The sequence below is a fragment of the Oculina patagonica genome, chromosome 10 (genome assembly GCF_052425735.1).
Source record: "Oculina patagonica isolate OP01 chromosome 10, crgOcupat, whole genome shotgun sequence".
In the NCBI taxonomy this organism is placed as follows: domain Eukaryota; kingdom Metazoa; phylum Cnidaria; class Anthozoa; order Scleractinia; family Oculinidae; genus Oculina; species Oculina patagonica.
In genome coordinates, this window is record NC_135767.1 from 8,638,886 (window position 1) to 8,653,312 (window position 14,427).

The 14,427-nt window shown below is 39.8% G+C and overlaps 2 protein-coding genes across 2 annotated transcripts; one reads left to right on the plus strand and one right to left on the minus strand.

Annotated features, from left to right (window-relative positions):
- The first annotated feature begins 608 nt into the window (after positions 1–608).
- LOC144667173 (exonuclease 3'-5' domain-containing protein 2-like) lies at positions 609–13,223 on the plus strand. Its single transcript, XM_078528571.1, has 4 exons — positions 609–1,368; positions 3,396–4,381; positions 5,630–5,932; positions 12,509–13,223. Exons 1-4 carry the CDS (start codon positions 635–637, stop codon positions 12,904–12,906), a joined length of 2,421 nt encoding a protein of 806 aa, XP_078384697.1. The 5' UTR covers positions 609–634; the 3' UTR covers positions 12,907–13,223.
- LOC144667174 (melanocyte-stimulating hormone receptor-like) lies at positions 8,925–10,460 on the minus strand. The gene is made up of 2 exons (XM_078528572.1): positions 10,383–10,460; positions 8,925–10,130 (listed from the first exon to the last, which is right to left on the minus strand). Exon 2 carries the CDS (start codon positions 10,046–10,048, stop codon positions 9,161–9,163), a length of 888 nt encoding a protein of 295 aa, XP_078384698.1. The 5' UTR covers positions 10,049–10,130; positions 10,383–10,460; the 3' UTR covers positions 8,925–9,160.
- Positions 13,224–14,427: the final 1,204 nt, after the last annotated feature.

Here is a 14,427-nt window from a genome sequence, read left to right on the forward strand (position 1 = left end):
GAAACCAGGATAAGCTCTGGCCTGTATGGGCAACTAGGCTCGACGCAGACTTTACCTTTTTTGGCTATAACTTGTAACTAAATGTAATTTAAGCTGTGTTTTGCATGATGTGATTTGTAAATGTTTTTGCAAAAAAAGAAAAGATGCGTAACAATGGTGCGCACTTGTGCGGAGGAGGAGAAGGACAAGCGCCAGTCAGAGCCGAACAGGGAAGGAGTCACGCCACAAGACAGCAAAAAAGAATATACGTTGGATCAATAGTGATCTAATCGGTTTGACATATAGAAAACTGAATCAAAGACCGATACAACGTAAAATGATTAAATTTGTTATGTACTTTATTTCGGCTGGCCAAACCAGCCTTCTTCAGGTACAATGGAGTTTACATTGGCTGTGTTTAAGTTTATATGTGGTAATTATCCCTTGTTACGGATTGTTACAGTTTTTTGAACAGCCAAAAATATAATTGCGTTGTAGAAATATTGGACAGATTGGAGCACCGAAAATGTGCTCAAACTTTTTTGACCCACCCCCCTTTCAGTGACTCCAATTTTTTTGCCCCACCCGTTACCAAATGGGGACTGGGGATGAGTTTTGACAAACATGGCTGCCATGTGTTACACCATACAATGTAATGTATTTTTTGCGTTCTTTTACCCGTAAACGAGGTTTTCCCGACCAAATCTTTATTACGATGAGAAGAATGGAGCCATCTGCAAAGAGTACAGCGAACGTAGGTCCAACTAGGGCGAGAAATAACGCGAAATTGTGTATTAATGCCGGCGAAATCACCGGTATAAATCGAAACAGACCTCTCGCAAGATCAAAAGAGGACAAACGATTGAGCTTATATTCATACATTGGAACAGTTGGGATTTCTCTTTTGATATTTCTACGATGGTTTCTTGGCATTGTTCTTCTTGGCCCCGCGCAACATGTGTGGAGAACATTTGATCGCAACTTTACACGAAGAAAAGCGAAGACCTCGCGTGTTTTTGTCGTTGACAGTGCTTTGTCGTGTGAAAAACTTCTGCAGTCGTACCGATCAAAGTATCCTTTTAAATTGAATTTTCTTGGAATGGACTGTGAATGGGTGAACAAGAAAGGGCAAACAAACGCTCCTGTTGCTCTGTTACAAATTGCAACTCCTTTGAGCGATTGCTTTCTTATTCGATTGTGTAAAATGGATGGCCATCTGCCTCAGACTGTGAGAGAAATCTTGGAGGACAAGAGTATTCTTAAATTTGGTGTCGGCATTAAGGATGATGCAAAGAGACTGTGTGGAATGTTTGGTGTTACTGTGCAGGGTTGTGTGGACCTGCGGCATGTAATACAGAGATGCAGAGTGGAGAGCAGTGTTCAGTCAAGGTACATCTTAAAAATATTCAAACTCTTTATGTATGCCGATGGGAGGCACAGTTCCCTAAAAGTATTAGTTAGTGCGTTCAACTCCGATTCGATCGGCCTGAGTTCTAGCCCTGGTGGGGGCACTGTGTTGTGTTCTTGGGCAAGACACTTTACTCTCACAGTGCCTCTCTCCACCCAGGTGTATAAATGGGTGCAGGCGAATTTACTGCTGGGGGGTAACCCTGCGATGAACTGGCGTCCCATCCAGGGGGGAGTAGCAATACTCTAAGTCGCTTAATGCTATGGAAACCGGGATAAGCTCCAGCTGTATGGGTCACTTGGCTTGGACGCAGACTTTACCTTACCTGCCTTGGGGACGGTGCTTAGGGTGTGTTCCTTTGAGATGATCCAGATCAGGATCAGTGATCTACTGTAAGATCACTTGGATCTTGGTGAATCAAAGGAACTGGTGAATCCTTACCCAGAGCAGAGTTTCCAGTTCCTTTGATGCACCATGATCTGAGTTATCTTGGGTCACTGGTCCTGCTCCAGGTAATCTCAAAGGAACAGACACTTACATTGTAGATTTGGTGGAGCCACCCATGATTCTAGCGATCGCAAAGGTATTCATAGTAACCTTAAGAGTGGCAATCACCAGGCACCTTCGCACTGATGAAAATCCCTCAAAACCCAACCCAAATACTTGCCAGCGCCAGTAAGTTGAGACATAACTCCGTACACGAAGAACACTTTATTAACCTAGAGCGAAAGAGAAATGACAAAGGCGCTAAACCAAGCGGTTTCCTAAGCAACGACCTAATTATGCGCGGCGAGGGAATTACAACAATGGCAGAGCGATTAGCAGAGCGAAGCTATGCGAGCTATGGCGCAGATCCAAATACTTACTCTAAGAAAGGAGAGGGAGGAGAGGAAGGGAGAGAGAGAGAAAATAAGTACACATTGCCATGAAGTGGAAACCGATGACTGTGCACATGATTGAAAAAAAAAAAGCATGTGCCCAACTCCTTCCCCCCTGTTAGCATTACTGCTGAAAAAAGCCACTGACCGGCATTAGATCAAGTCTAACTTAGCCTAAACTGTGTATAGATCTTCGCAGCGGTCAAACTCAAAAGTTGACGTCACATCTGGTCTTCGCTGCCTCAAACTTTCGACTTGAAAGTGGGCAAACTTTTGTAAGAAATTGTTAAAGAAATAGTACAGTGAAAGAACAGTTCAAGCTGGGACACTCAGTGGAGATGAATTATCAAATTTCCAATCCATAAGCGGCGTATTAACCTTAAAGGGACTATGTCACAGCTAGGTTAATCTTATGTTATTACATTTTGCCAAATATGCGCTATGAAACTAAATGTTCGCAAAGAAATTAATTATTTGATACTAAATGACAAAACCATAGCTTCCTTGCAGCTAAATGTGTCTCCCGGGCGTCATAAATTTAATTGTTACAAGCAGACAAGATTAACTTTGAAAACTGTTCCGCCGGACCATATTTCAAAAGCCCATGTCGCAATCCGTTTCAATCTTCGACACTCTTGGCCATCCGTACCTTCTTTTGCATTTGGTGTGTTATTTAAATATTCCTTTACTGTTTTAAGAGGTTATTTTATACATTTAAACAAATTTGATGGTCATTTCCTATGCCTAAATTTGGCTAAAATCCGTGACACGGTCCCTTTAACTTTCCATGGACAACATTAACTTTTGGCTTTAAGCGAAAGTTTTCGGAAAATTTTAGACTTTGTATGGAAAATTCTGGCGGGAATAACACAGGAACTGCGCACGCGCGCTGCGTTTGACGGCTTTGTGGTATAGATCAGTGGTGGATCTAGGAGAGGGGCACGGGGGGTCTGGGCCCCCACCTTTTTGTTTGGCCAAATAGAGGCCCATAGGGCCGAGAAAAATTATTTTCAAGAGCGCCCCTTAATTGAAGGTCTGGATCTGCCACTGTAGATCACATGTTCATGTGTGTCCAGGTTCTAATCATGTTTTAGTTATATATCACATTATTTCTTGGTTTTATTTGACAGGAACCAGAAGACAAGTTTAGATGCATTAGCCAAGAGAATTCTTGGTGTCACCATGGACAAGTCTTGGAGGATTCGTTGTAGCAACTGGGAAGCAGAACAGTTTGACAGAAGACAGATTGAATATGCAATGAATGATGCCTTAGTTGCAAGTCACATGTTTCTTAGACTGGTAAAATCAAAGGCAGAGGAGAGAAAAGTGCTTAGAACTGCTTTCATCTCAGAGGATTCCATTTGCGTCGAAAATAATGCCAGTGGAAATTCTGCATCAGGGTTAAATCAGGGCATGACAGACAGTAAAGTGCCAGAGTCTATAAAGAATTTGTCACACAATGACATCACAAGTGGAAGTGAAGTGTATAACTCGACTTTGATCGACGGAGTATCTGATCTCGCACCTTCCAGCAAAACAAGTAATGACTCTGTATCAGAGGTAATACAAGAACATGAAGGGTGCATGGAAAACAGTAATCAAGAGGATTTGAACAATGTTAACTTTGACGATAAGCAAGAAGGCTCTTTTGGAGCACAGGGCAATGAAAGTGATTCTAAAAACCATGGTCAAGCTTTAAAGGATTTCAAAGATTTCAGCCATGGATTAATGTTTGATGTAGAATCTGATGTTTATAATATCATGGCAGATCTTAGCAAATGGGAGTCTAGATATGAAGAAGACGAGGGATATCTCACCAGGGAAGAAGTCATTGATCTTTTACAAGACTCTTTCTTTTGTCAAAGAGCAAGTTCTCTCTGCCAGGGAGTCGTTGATCTTGCATTCAAAGATAAGAAAAGAAAAGCTCCAACTAAGGAAAATGACAAAAAGAAAGATGATGCCGAGACCCAAATATCTAATAGTCTAAAACCTTACAAGAGAGGCATTGGAAGAAAATCTCCACTTTACATGAACTGTATGCTTGCTGCCCCTGATGGGTCAAGGTTGTGCACACTAGATCGTAAGAAGGCAGATTGGTATATTAAAAGGGGAATTGGTAAGTTAACCATTTGTAGTCTCAAGTTCGACATGCAAAATCTTCCCACCTATATTCAAACTTTAATGTATCTATTCTTGGGAGAAGTTAGTTTTTTATCAAGAAGGTCTTGACTTGTTTTTTCTCATCACCTGCATGTTTTGATTTGTTACAGAAATGCTAGAGAAGTTAGATTTTTGTTCGTTGTTGGGTTTAATTTGTCGAGAAAGCCTTTTCTTTGATAATCAAAGAATGGCTCTATGGTGGAACCGCTGTGCCCTACATTGTAGCTCTAACACCCACTAGGAAAGGGTCAAAAACATGCTCTTGTGACGTTTTCAGGGTGACTAAGAGAGTAAAACTCTGTTAATGTGCCAAGCTCATGTCAAGTCTTCAACAAATTGTGTTTTGTGTGAATCAAACCTTAACTTCTTTGCAATTACAGTCATGTGCAGGGTTGTAACTAGCAAGAGGCAAGACGAGGCACTTGCCTTGTCTAGATTTTAACCCTAAATTATTAGGAGTGTATCGAATTTATGAGTTCGAGTTAGAAATTTCGAGTTCGAGTTATGGGGTAACATTTCCCAGTTGGTCACACATAGTATCGCCCTTATCACCAAATGAAAGCTAACCGCAAGCAAATAGGAGTGGAACTAACTGCAAGCAAATAGCAGTGGAGCTAACCGCAAGCAAACCAGAGTGGAGCTAACCGCAAGCAACTCGAACTCGATATTTTAACTCGAACTCGAAATTCTAACTCGAACTCGAACTCATGAAATGGACAGACCCAATTATTAGTAACTAAATACTTTTAGTTGCGAAAATAATCCCCATTTGAACAAGACTGATGTTTCTAGAGAAAAAGTTTATGAATATGCTGTAAATAGTGTTTCAGAGCTTTTAGATTTCAAAATTTTCTGGGGAGCATTCCCCCAGACACCTCTAGTGACTCGTGCTTTGGGCGATTGCAGATTTTGCCTCGTTTATGCCAAAAGCCTGGCTACGGCCCTGATGTAGAACACGAACAGTGTTGCAGGATTTTGGAACAAGTTATAAAGATAATCTTTAAAACCCTATGACATCTGATGATGTTCTATGATGAAAGTTGTATAAGACCTTTGTACTACAAAAGTCTTATGCGGCAAAGTGTACCAACTAAATCCTTATTAGATTTTCCAAGGCAATTTTCATTATGTGTGCTTTGAACTTTTTCATGTTTGTAGTCCGCACCTCGCAGAAGATTTAAATTTAAATTCTTTTTTTCTGCAGGGAAACTGACCTGCCTTGATCCTTACACAGTCCAGCTGAAGTTTGAACCCTCAGGGAGACCAGGAACGGAAGATTCTTACTACCTCAATTTCAAGGACAACATTTGTGTTGTGTGTGGAAGCGATCAGAGCTACATGAGAAAGAACATTGTTCCACACGACTACCGACGATTTTTTCCACTTGTCATTAAAGCCAATCACTCTCATGATGTACTGCTAATGTGCCCTGAATGTCACCGTATGTCCGCCTTTTATGATGACAAGCTAAGAAGGGAACTGGCAAACAAGTATGATGCTCCGCTTGGTAAGAATACACTCACTAAATTTTAAGAGAGCTACTGTAAAAATTTTGATACAGTGATACACCATTGTAATGAAGTCCTTATTATACATGAGAAAATGTATTCTTCAGCCTGGCAAAGTTACAAACAGTGAAATGTATTGAAGCAAAACCCTGGTGTAAGGATCCCTGTTATAATGAAGTCCCCGTTATAAGGAACAATATTCTTCAGCCGACCTAGGTTACGAACAGTAAAATGTATTGGAGCAAAATCCCGGTATAACGAAGGTCAATCCAGTTTATAACGAAGTCCCCGGCATAACAAACGAGGGGAGGGGTATATTATTGAAGGATTTTTGCATTTCAAAAATGTTTCGACTAGATCTTGGAAGGGTTTTTGCGTCAAAAAAATTTAGGTGCGTGAATAAACCCTTGCCAAACGTGACAAATTTCGGTTTCGTGCAGTTTTCAATTCTTGCTGGGACCTACATGTAGCTAGCCTATAGGCCCGTAGAAACAGGCCTACAAATTTTTCAACCCACTTGTATTTTTAAAATGTACAACAGAAAACTATTCAGGCTAAAGTATCTTCAAGATGAAGTAGCTTCTTAACGTTTCTTAGCGTTATAAGGCCTTGTCCACATGTATCCATTTTCGTTCGAAATAATTTTTTTGGCTCTGTTTTTAAAAAACAACCAGTCGCGTCCATAGCGTTTTCAAATCGATTTTGCCCGTCCAAGTACACAAAATCGCTGAAACGATTCGAAAACGCTTATACTGTTGTAAAGGAAAAAAATCGTTTTCAGGGGTCTTTTATATCTGAAATATTTTCCCTGGGGGAGCATACCCTAGGACTCCCCTTAGAAAGGCCCGTATGGTCCGTGACCAGGCCTACAAGTCTTAAAAAATAGGTCCGCACTACGTACATGTGTCTAGTGCTGAGCTTTATTGAGCTTTGTGCATTACTGTATTGCTCGGTCACGGTAGTGCATTTATTAGGTTTTTGTCGGCATAGACTATAGTTGTAGAGAATTCTAGCTTCAACAGTGTAGTGAAGAAATATGGGTACAATGGGTACAAATATACAGCACGCGCGTGTACATTTAAATTAATTTAAAATGCATCTTCGCCGCAAGCGCGCGCTTGCACTGTCACAAGAAAGCAAAGTCAACGTTCATCCCATTTGAATGCAGGGTCTTGCGCGTGCTGTCTGTTAACGGCAGTTTTAACGTTAATGAAGAGACAAAAGTCTTCAAACGTCCGAGAATTTATTATTTTTAGCGCAATACATTATGTTGACGTTTGTTGACGTAATTAATGTCTTAATTATCTCAATTAGATTTGTTCCGTTTGTTCTACGTTTTCATCAGTTGTTCACGAAGGAATAACGAAGGGGTAACGAAGGCAAAACGAGTGATTATCGATTACTATTATGCAGAGAAGCATTTCTGTAAAATACTTTGTGTACGCTGTCACGTATTAGAAATCTCAGTGGAATTTGGTTAGTATGACGTCATAATTTGCCGTATATGAAGTACTTACTGAAAAAATTTTAGCGTTATAGCTTAGTGTCTGCGCTTCGCACTAGACACAAAAACTGTCTTGGATAACTTTGAGCAGTTTTCAGTGTTTAACTTCTATCAGTTTCTAACGAATGCACCAAACTGAAACTTCTGTAAGATGTTTGCTAACGACTAAACGTGGTTTCACACTTTTCCAGAGAGAGGGAGGTCCTTACTTTCGAGTAATCGCTATTTTTGGAGCTGTCTTACTTTCGAAAAGTGTATTACTGAAAATTTGCCGAACTTTTCGTTACTTTTGTTTTTGCTGTAGCAAGCATTTCTCCAGGTTGATTCAAGTTCTTCTTTTTGCAACAATTACGGTAACGCTGTCACGATTTTTCATGTGTTCTCAAGGCGCTGTGTTACACTATGGACGTTTTTTCCAGGCGCAACTTACTTGAAAAAAAAAGTTGCTCGAAATCTTTACTTTCCTTGCCTCTTTTCGGCCTCGTTTGCTTTACAGGTTATTTTGTGCATCGCAAAATGCAATGAAATTACTCATTGACGCAACCTTACAATTGACAATTATTATTGGACGAGGTTGAGCAAAATATGATTTCTCTGTGTCAAGCATTTCAATGCAAATCACTATATTTTGCGATAACCAAGTTCAATAGTTATTTTATTATTTGATCACTGAGATTGATTTTGGTGTAGTAGAAATTTTAAGAGGAAATCCGCCAGGACTTCGAGTAGTTATTGGACAAAATTATGTACCAAAACTATATACACCTGATTGCAAGCTTTTGTGTTACTGCTTCAAATATCTTATCGAAAGAAATCTTTTTTAACAACACCAAACATCGAAAATAAATTTCGAAGTTCCGCTGAATTCCACTAAATCTCTTAAGACGAATTTACAAAATGGCTACACGTGAGATTTTGCCTATATTCCTCGTAAACTTTGAAATTCATTTTCTTACAGACTCTGATAAGAAATTGTTGTTAGTGTTATCACGGATAATTACTTACATCTTTACCTTTTATTGAGGATAGAAAATAACGCAATAGGATTTAAATTATTCTGGTACTTGATTTTTGTCCAACTTTAATAAATAGTACTCGACTTCCCAGTGAATTCCGTCTTAAATTCTTACCAAACCCTTACTGACAACTCTGGAAAACGGAATGTCATTTTTCACAATGGGATAAAACTACACGATCCTAACCCTGAGAAAAATAAAGTTCTACTCGTAGACTTCATAATTTTCGCAAATATGTATTCCTATACATGTACAGAAGTTACGCGTCAGTTGAAGTCAACCTTAGACAAGAAGAACCGGATGTACTAAATATTGCTTACGCAGACAGATTTTGCATCTCCATTAAAACGGAGACGAAAGCGTTGCTGGCCAAATAATCTTTAGCATACCTGTATTTTTTAAATGAAGTTTTTTTATTGAGTGTCGAAAGTAATACGGAATTGCTTTGATTTGCTTCACTTACAGTAGCTCTATGATTGGTCCAAAAAAATGGGGAACTAATCAGTTAACTAACCAGCTGCGAAATCAAACCCAGATCATGACTTGATCACGTGCCTTTTGCCGCGCTTTCGCGCTTGGCGCTGATCACGTGTACTTGCTTCAAGCTTCTTATTGGTTCAATGTTTGTTATGTTCGCTGTAAATGGCTGTTGTAATTGCTGTATTGAAAATCGCTTTATGTGCTTTGCAGATACATAGAGTATTGTTTTATTTGCAGCAAACTAGTTTACGACAAGTCTGTTTTACAGCTTCTCGTACCTCACACAATCGCCAGCAATACAAAAATGGATTTAAACAGGAGTTAATGAACACAATTGTTGAAGTAAGAGATCTACCAATAAACACATGGGTTGGATTAATTGAAGTCACAACAAAAACAACTAAATAGGGGAAATAACAGATTATTAGTACCAGAAAAAGGATCAATGCGTTGAAAGTAGACATTTTTAAGGGCGAAGTATTGCTAATATTCTCTGTGTTCGTTTTAACTGCTAGAAGCTGAAGTTGAATCATATTTTGGTGATAGCGAATAATTTTGTATATTTTTATATGAGAAATAGTCGAGATACCTACACATAAAAATAGTGCAATTCCAAGTGCAATTAGCTGAATGGTTTTCTGCCAGAACTGCGTACTTGCTAAAATTACACAAATAATCCAAATTGCTACGAGAATGCGTTTAACTCGCGGAATTGTGACAAGACCTGGATAGTGTAAGGACTTTTGAACAGCAATTAGTCTTTCGACGCCAATCGCGGTCACTGTACAAAGAGAAATTCCACACAAGGAGAAACCAAGTACGTTGTAAACATTCAAGAATTGTTGTTTAAGTCTTTCGGATTGAGAATACAATCCTAACAAATCGTTTGCGATGAAAAGTGGTTGTACAATCACCCCAACGGCAACATCAGACATCGCCAGGCCACAGAATAAAACCATAGTTGGCGAACGAAGAGCTGGCGTTTTCCAGACTGCATGTAACACTAATGAGTTTCCAACTATAGTTGTTAAAGCGAGAGGAAAGTTCACGGCACAATTTATCACCAGAACTTTGCGTGTGGTATCGCTCAGGTTTTCTCCGTTTGATGTATTCATTGTTTCTTTGGGAATGTTTGCAAGCTGCTTGTTTTCGTTGCGAAAACACTTTCCAACTTTGACCAACGAACAGGCTTGAAACCTTCAAATAAAAATACTGAGGTTAGTTCCCTTAGCAAGTTTGAGAACGAAACTTTGAATTTTGTTTGAAAATCTGCTAGCCTGCGTGGCCGGCGTTCAAAGGGGAAGGAGAAGGGGAGTCGAGCGTGAGGTGGAGGAGAGAGCGCGAAGTTCGCGCTCGAACTCCCCTTCTCCTTCCCCTTGAACGCCGGCCACGCAGGCTAAAAATTGCAAAGGCAAACCGGGACAGTAAATAAAGTGACACATGTCATACCTTGAATTACAGCAACTTTCTCCTTGCAATAATGTAAATAGTTGTATAAAAAAGTAATGTGGAAAATACGATCATTCTTTACCGGTTGAGAAACTGCAAGCAAAGAGGGCAGAGTTCCAAAGACGTGAACTTATTGTTTTCCAAGTAAAATATCACCAATTATTTTAGTGCATGTTTCGAAAGCAAATTCTCAATACCCTTTACAAGGTAGAACATCATGATTACAGGTGTACTTTTGAAGATTATACTTTCGACCATTTTTAGAAAGCTTTCAAAAAAACTCTTTTATTTTTAGAGATCATTGGAGATATTAGAATACCTACATGTGCGCTTTCTGTATTCTTTCCAGCTTACAGTGCGAAAAGTAGACAAAATAAAAGCGGAACAATTCGTTAAGTTTCGAAACTAACAATCCTCGAAAGTTGCGAGCCTACGAAAGTAGAGATAAAATTTCGTAGTTGGTATTTAGCAGCGAAGCTCCGAAAATAACGTCCGCCCTAAAACATGACTTGATTTGTTGTTAACAAATAATGAAAATATAACAGACACAACAAGATGTATATCGAAAAGTTATATTTAACATATTTTTATTTTATTAGATGCTATCGTCCGAAAGTAATAGTGAGGTTTTTTGAGCGAAGTTGGTTTTTTTAGCGCATTTAGTCTCTATGCACTTGTATCGGTAGAAAAATCTGCGAAGTCCGAAAGTTACGAGGGAAGTTGTTTTGGGAATTTTACGGTAACCAATACAAAATTGTGCAACATTTTCTGATTTTCGTTATCCTCCGTCAACTGCTAAACCGAAAATATTTACTCTTAAAAGGAAACCACATCACACTGGCAAACGGTTTAGTAAATCGCTTTCAAATTTCAAAGTAACTGAAGTTATTGTCTTAAAAATATCAGTGGAAGTAGATCCCTAGATTTTTTACATGTTCTTAGTTGTGAGCACATAACCCAAAGGAATAGATCATAGTAATAATTAAAATGGATCGTGATCCAACATGTGTACCACGGGTTGATCTGAGGTGGGGAACTAACAACTTCACATAAAAGAGTTTTGCTGCGTAGCACTCAATTGTTACAATAAGTTTCAATAAGTGTTTGATGAAAATGTTTTTTTAAACAGACGCGCACGCAAGACATTTAACGTACGATCACGTTCCTTTTAGACATTGCATTTACACTGATGAAGGGGTTTCCCTGAAACGTCTGTTTTTTAAAAAAAACTACTTTGCACTCCTTAACTAACAACTTTCTCCCATTATCCACTATGCCTTGGAGGCGCGGTGGCCTAAGGGTTAGCGTGTTGGACTCCGTATCGAGCGGTCTGGGTTCGAGCTCTGACCAGGGTCACTGCTTGCAGGCGAGAGTTTACTGCATAGTGCCCCTCCACCCAGGTGTATAAATGGGTACCGCTTTTACTGGGGGAGCGAGTGGACTAGCATCCCATCCAGGGGGAGAATACTCCCGGTCGCTCATGCAACGGAAACGGGAATGATCTGGCCTGATGGGCCACTAGGCTTGAATCAACCTCGTCCCAGGGTCTCTCCTCACCGCCCTCCTCTCGCTCTTGGGGGCGGTGAGAGAGAGAGGGAAGAGGGGGGAATGTGACTTTACCCATTTTACCTTACACTTATGCAGTGCTGACGAGTCTTAAGGAGGACAAGATAGCTGTCCACCGCTAGTCTTGTGTTTCCCTCAGTCTGGAGATGAGCAAGATCACAGGCGGATCCAGGATTTTTCTTAGGAGGGGGTGCACCATAGTTTTTATACAGAACACAGTTGTATAAAGGAAACTAATGTTTAAAACTATCAATAAACAAGCTCCCAAGTACTTACAAGACCTATAAACCATTCAGCACAGAATATCTGTTTTTCTTTTATTGTGTTTTAATCCATTCTTGTAAGTGATGTTTTTACCGTAAGTAAATACATTATATATTATGTATGTTTGTATTAGAAAGCCGCGGGTCATCTCGGGGGGGGGGGGGGGGGGTGCACAACCTCTGCACTCTCCCCCTAGATCCGCCCCTTAAGATGCACATTACTGAGTGTTGTGAGTCCATTTTTACTATTAACATTATGATTTACTTGTCTGTTTACCTCTTACGTCCCATTATCAGGAAATGCCACTGTAGCTCGCCTCATTGAAGATCCAGAGCTAAAGAAAGTCAAGTCAGCTGCAAAGGCATTGAATTTTGCTGCAGCCAAACTTCCACCAGACAGGCACCAACAACTCTCGCAAATCGTCCAGGAGTACTTTAACGCTTCCGATCTGACTCCAGAGATGATCACAGAGGCCGCAACAATGGAAACCCGCAGGGAGAACTCAAATTTTGTTTCGCATGGGCAAGAGGTCGTGAAAAAGGTCCGCAAAGCAGGAAAACTGCTTGAGTTTGAGAAAACATGGAGACAACATTTTCTGGACACTATGCGCCCGCAGTACCTACCACCCTTGTGGTCAGTGGATCATCGTCATGATGGCTTGAAAGAAAAGCTGGAAGATTTGAACGATAGTTAAAAACTTGGTTATTAGCTTCTTAGTTTAAAAAGGGCCATAATATTTTATTTTATATTGTTTCTACCATACCTGAATGACCAGTTTTATAGAATTGCAGTGGGTTTTAAGTGGCCACGCAACTTTTCTCCCCACAAAAGAGAAGCATCTTTTTTACATGGAAGCGAGACAACTTCTAAAATGATGTGTTAATCTGTACTGAAAATATCCTATATGCTTTAATTGTAGAAATAGAATAGAATCTCGTTTTTTACCGTATTTAAATACGGTAAATACTCCTTGGTGAATGAAAGGTTAAAGTATGTTTTCTGCACAACCAAGCACTAGTAAAGCAGTTTTTCAGTTGAGTGTCGAAAGTAATTCGCGTTTGCATTGATTTTGCATTACAACGCTTAGTGATGGGATAAGAAATCTTGCGCCACTTTCTCAGCCAATCAGAAGTAAAACCAAAACCAATCGTGACTCACTCGCACACGTTCTTCCCGCGCTTCGTACCAGCTACATTTGCTTCGAGTTTTGATTGGTTCACTGGATTGTCTGTGTCCTTTGTGATTGGCCAGAGTGATTACGTTGGTTTTGATTTTTACGACACTCAATGGAAAACTGCTCTAATATGTACTAAAACCAAATGATTTTTTTTTACCCTAAAGTTTATAATTCACACATTGGAAACAAATATTTTCATCACCAGCAGTGAAGGCAAACCAGGGTAAAGTTTGAATTCTTTGGCTAAAATAAACTTTATTGAAATAATGAGATGGAAAAACGGATATTGTGTTGAGGAACCACGAAGCTCTGGGAACATTCATTAAAATAAATGTATGGCAATTTGTTTGGAGAGCGCGAGAGAACATCAGTTCATACAAGGAGACGCGACACACAAGAGCGAGAAATAAATAACATAAGGAACGATAGTGTCGCTTTAAAATATACAAAGTATTCCTTTAGCCCAACGTTTCTTATTGGGAACATCTGTACAACTCAGTTGGCGTCAAAAGCAGGGATATAAATAAATAAAATGATTTTTTAGTCCGCAAATTCCATAGGAATATGCTAAAATGCGCATCATGTTTGAGCATATTCAATTCATGTTCATGTTAAATGCATTTGGCTTGAAAGTCGCTAGGTAATTTACTTCTCAGGTAAAACACTTGTTTTGCCTGTAGTCCCCAATTATTTCTAGCCCTCACGCGTAGCGTCTAAATTTTCACGCGCTTGCCTTTGCTTGCTCACTCGGCCGACCCTGATCGACCCCTGAAGATAAAAGAGGGACTACTTCAGGTTGTAGTCTATCTTTCATATTTCGCCGTGCATCGAAGTCTAGTCTCGGCCGAATATCACAGAAATAAAAAATGACTGGGCACTAGTCTGCTTCAAAGCTAAGTGGCCAATCATATTGCGAAAGGCATGTGAGTGTAAAGGTCGGCACACACGAGGGTACTAGTCCTTAGGCCCTTCCTAAAAACACTACACGGGACTTATCCCTTCAACTAGTCGCACGCAAATAGGCGTGCTGTCCCTTCT

Bases quoted from the DNA above. Each gene is read 5' to 3' on its own strand.
- LOC144667174 (XM_078528572.1), bottom strand. From the start codon at position 10,048: ATGAATACATCAAACGGAGAAAACCTGAGCGATACCACACGCAAAGTT.
- LOC144667173 (XM_078528571.1), top strand. From the start codon at position 635: ATGTATTTTTTGCGTTCTTTTACCCGTAAACGAGGTTTTCCCGACCAA. The intron at 4,382-5,629 runs GTAAGTTAACCA...TTTTTTCTGCAG, and splicing joins GTATATTAAAAGGGGAATTG to GGAAACTGACCTGCCTTGAT. The intron at 5,933-12,508 runs GTAAGAATACAC...TCCCATTATCAG, and splicing joins CAAGTATGATGCTCCGCTTG to GAAATGCCACTGTAGCTCGC.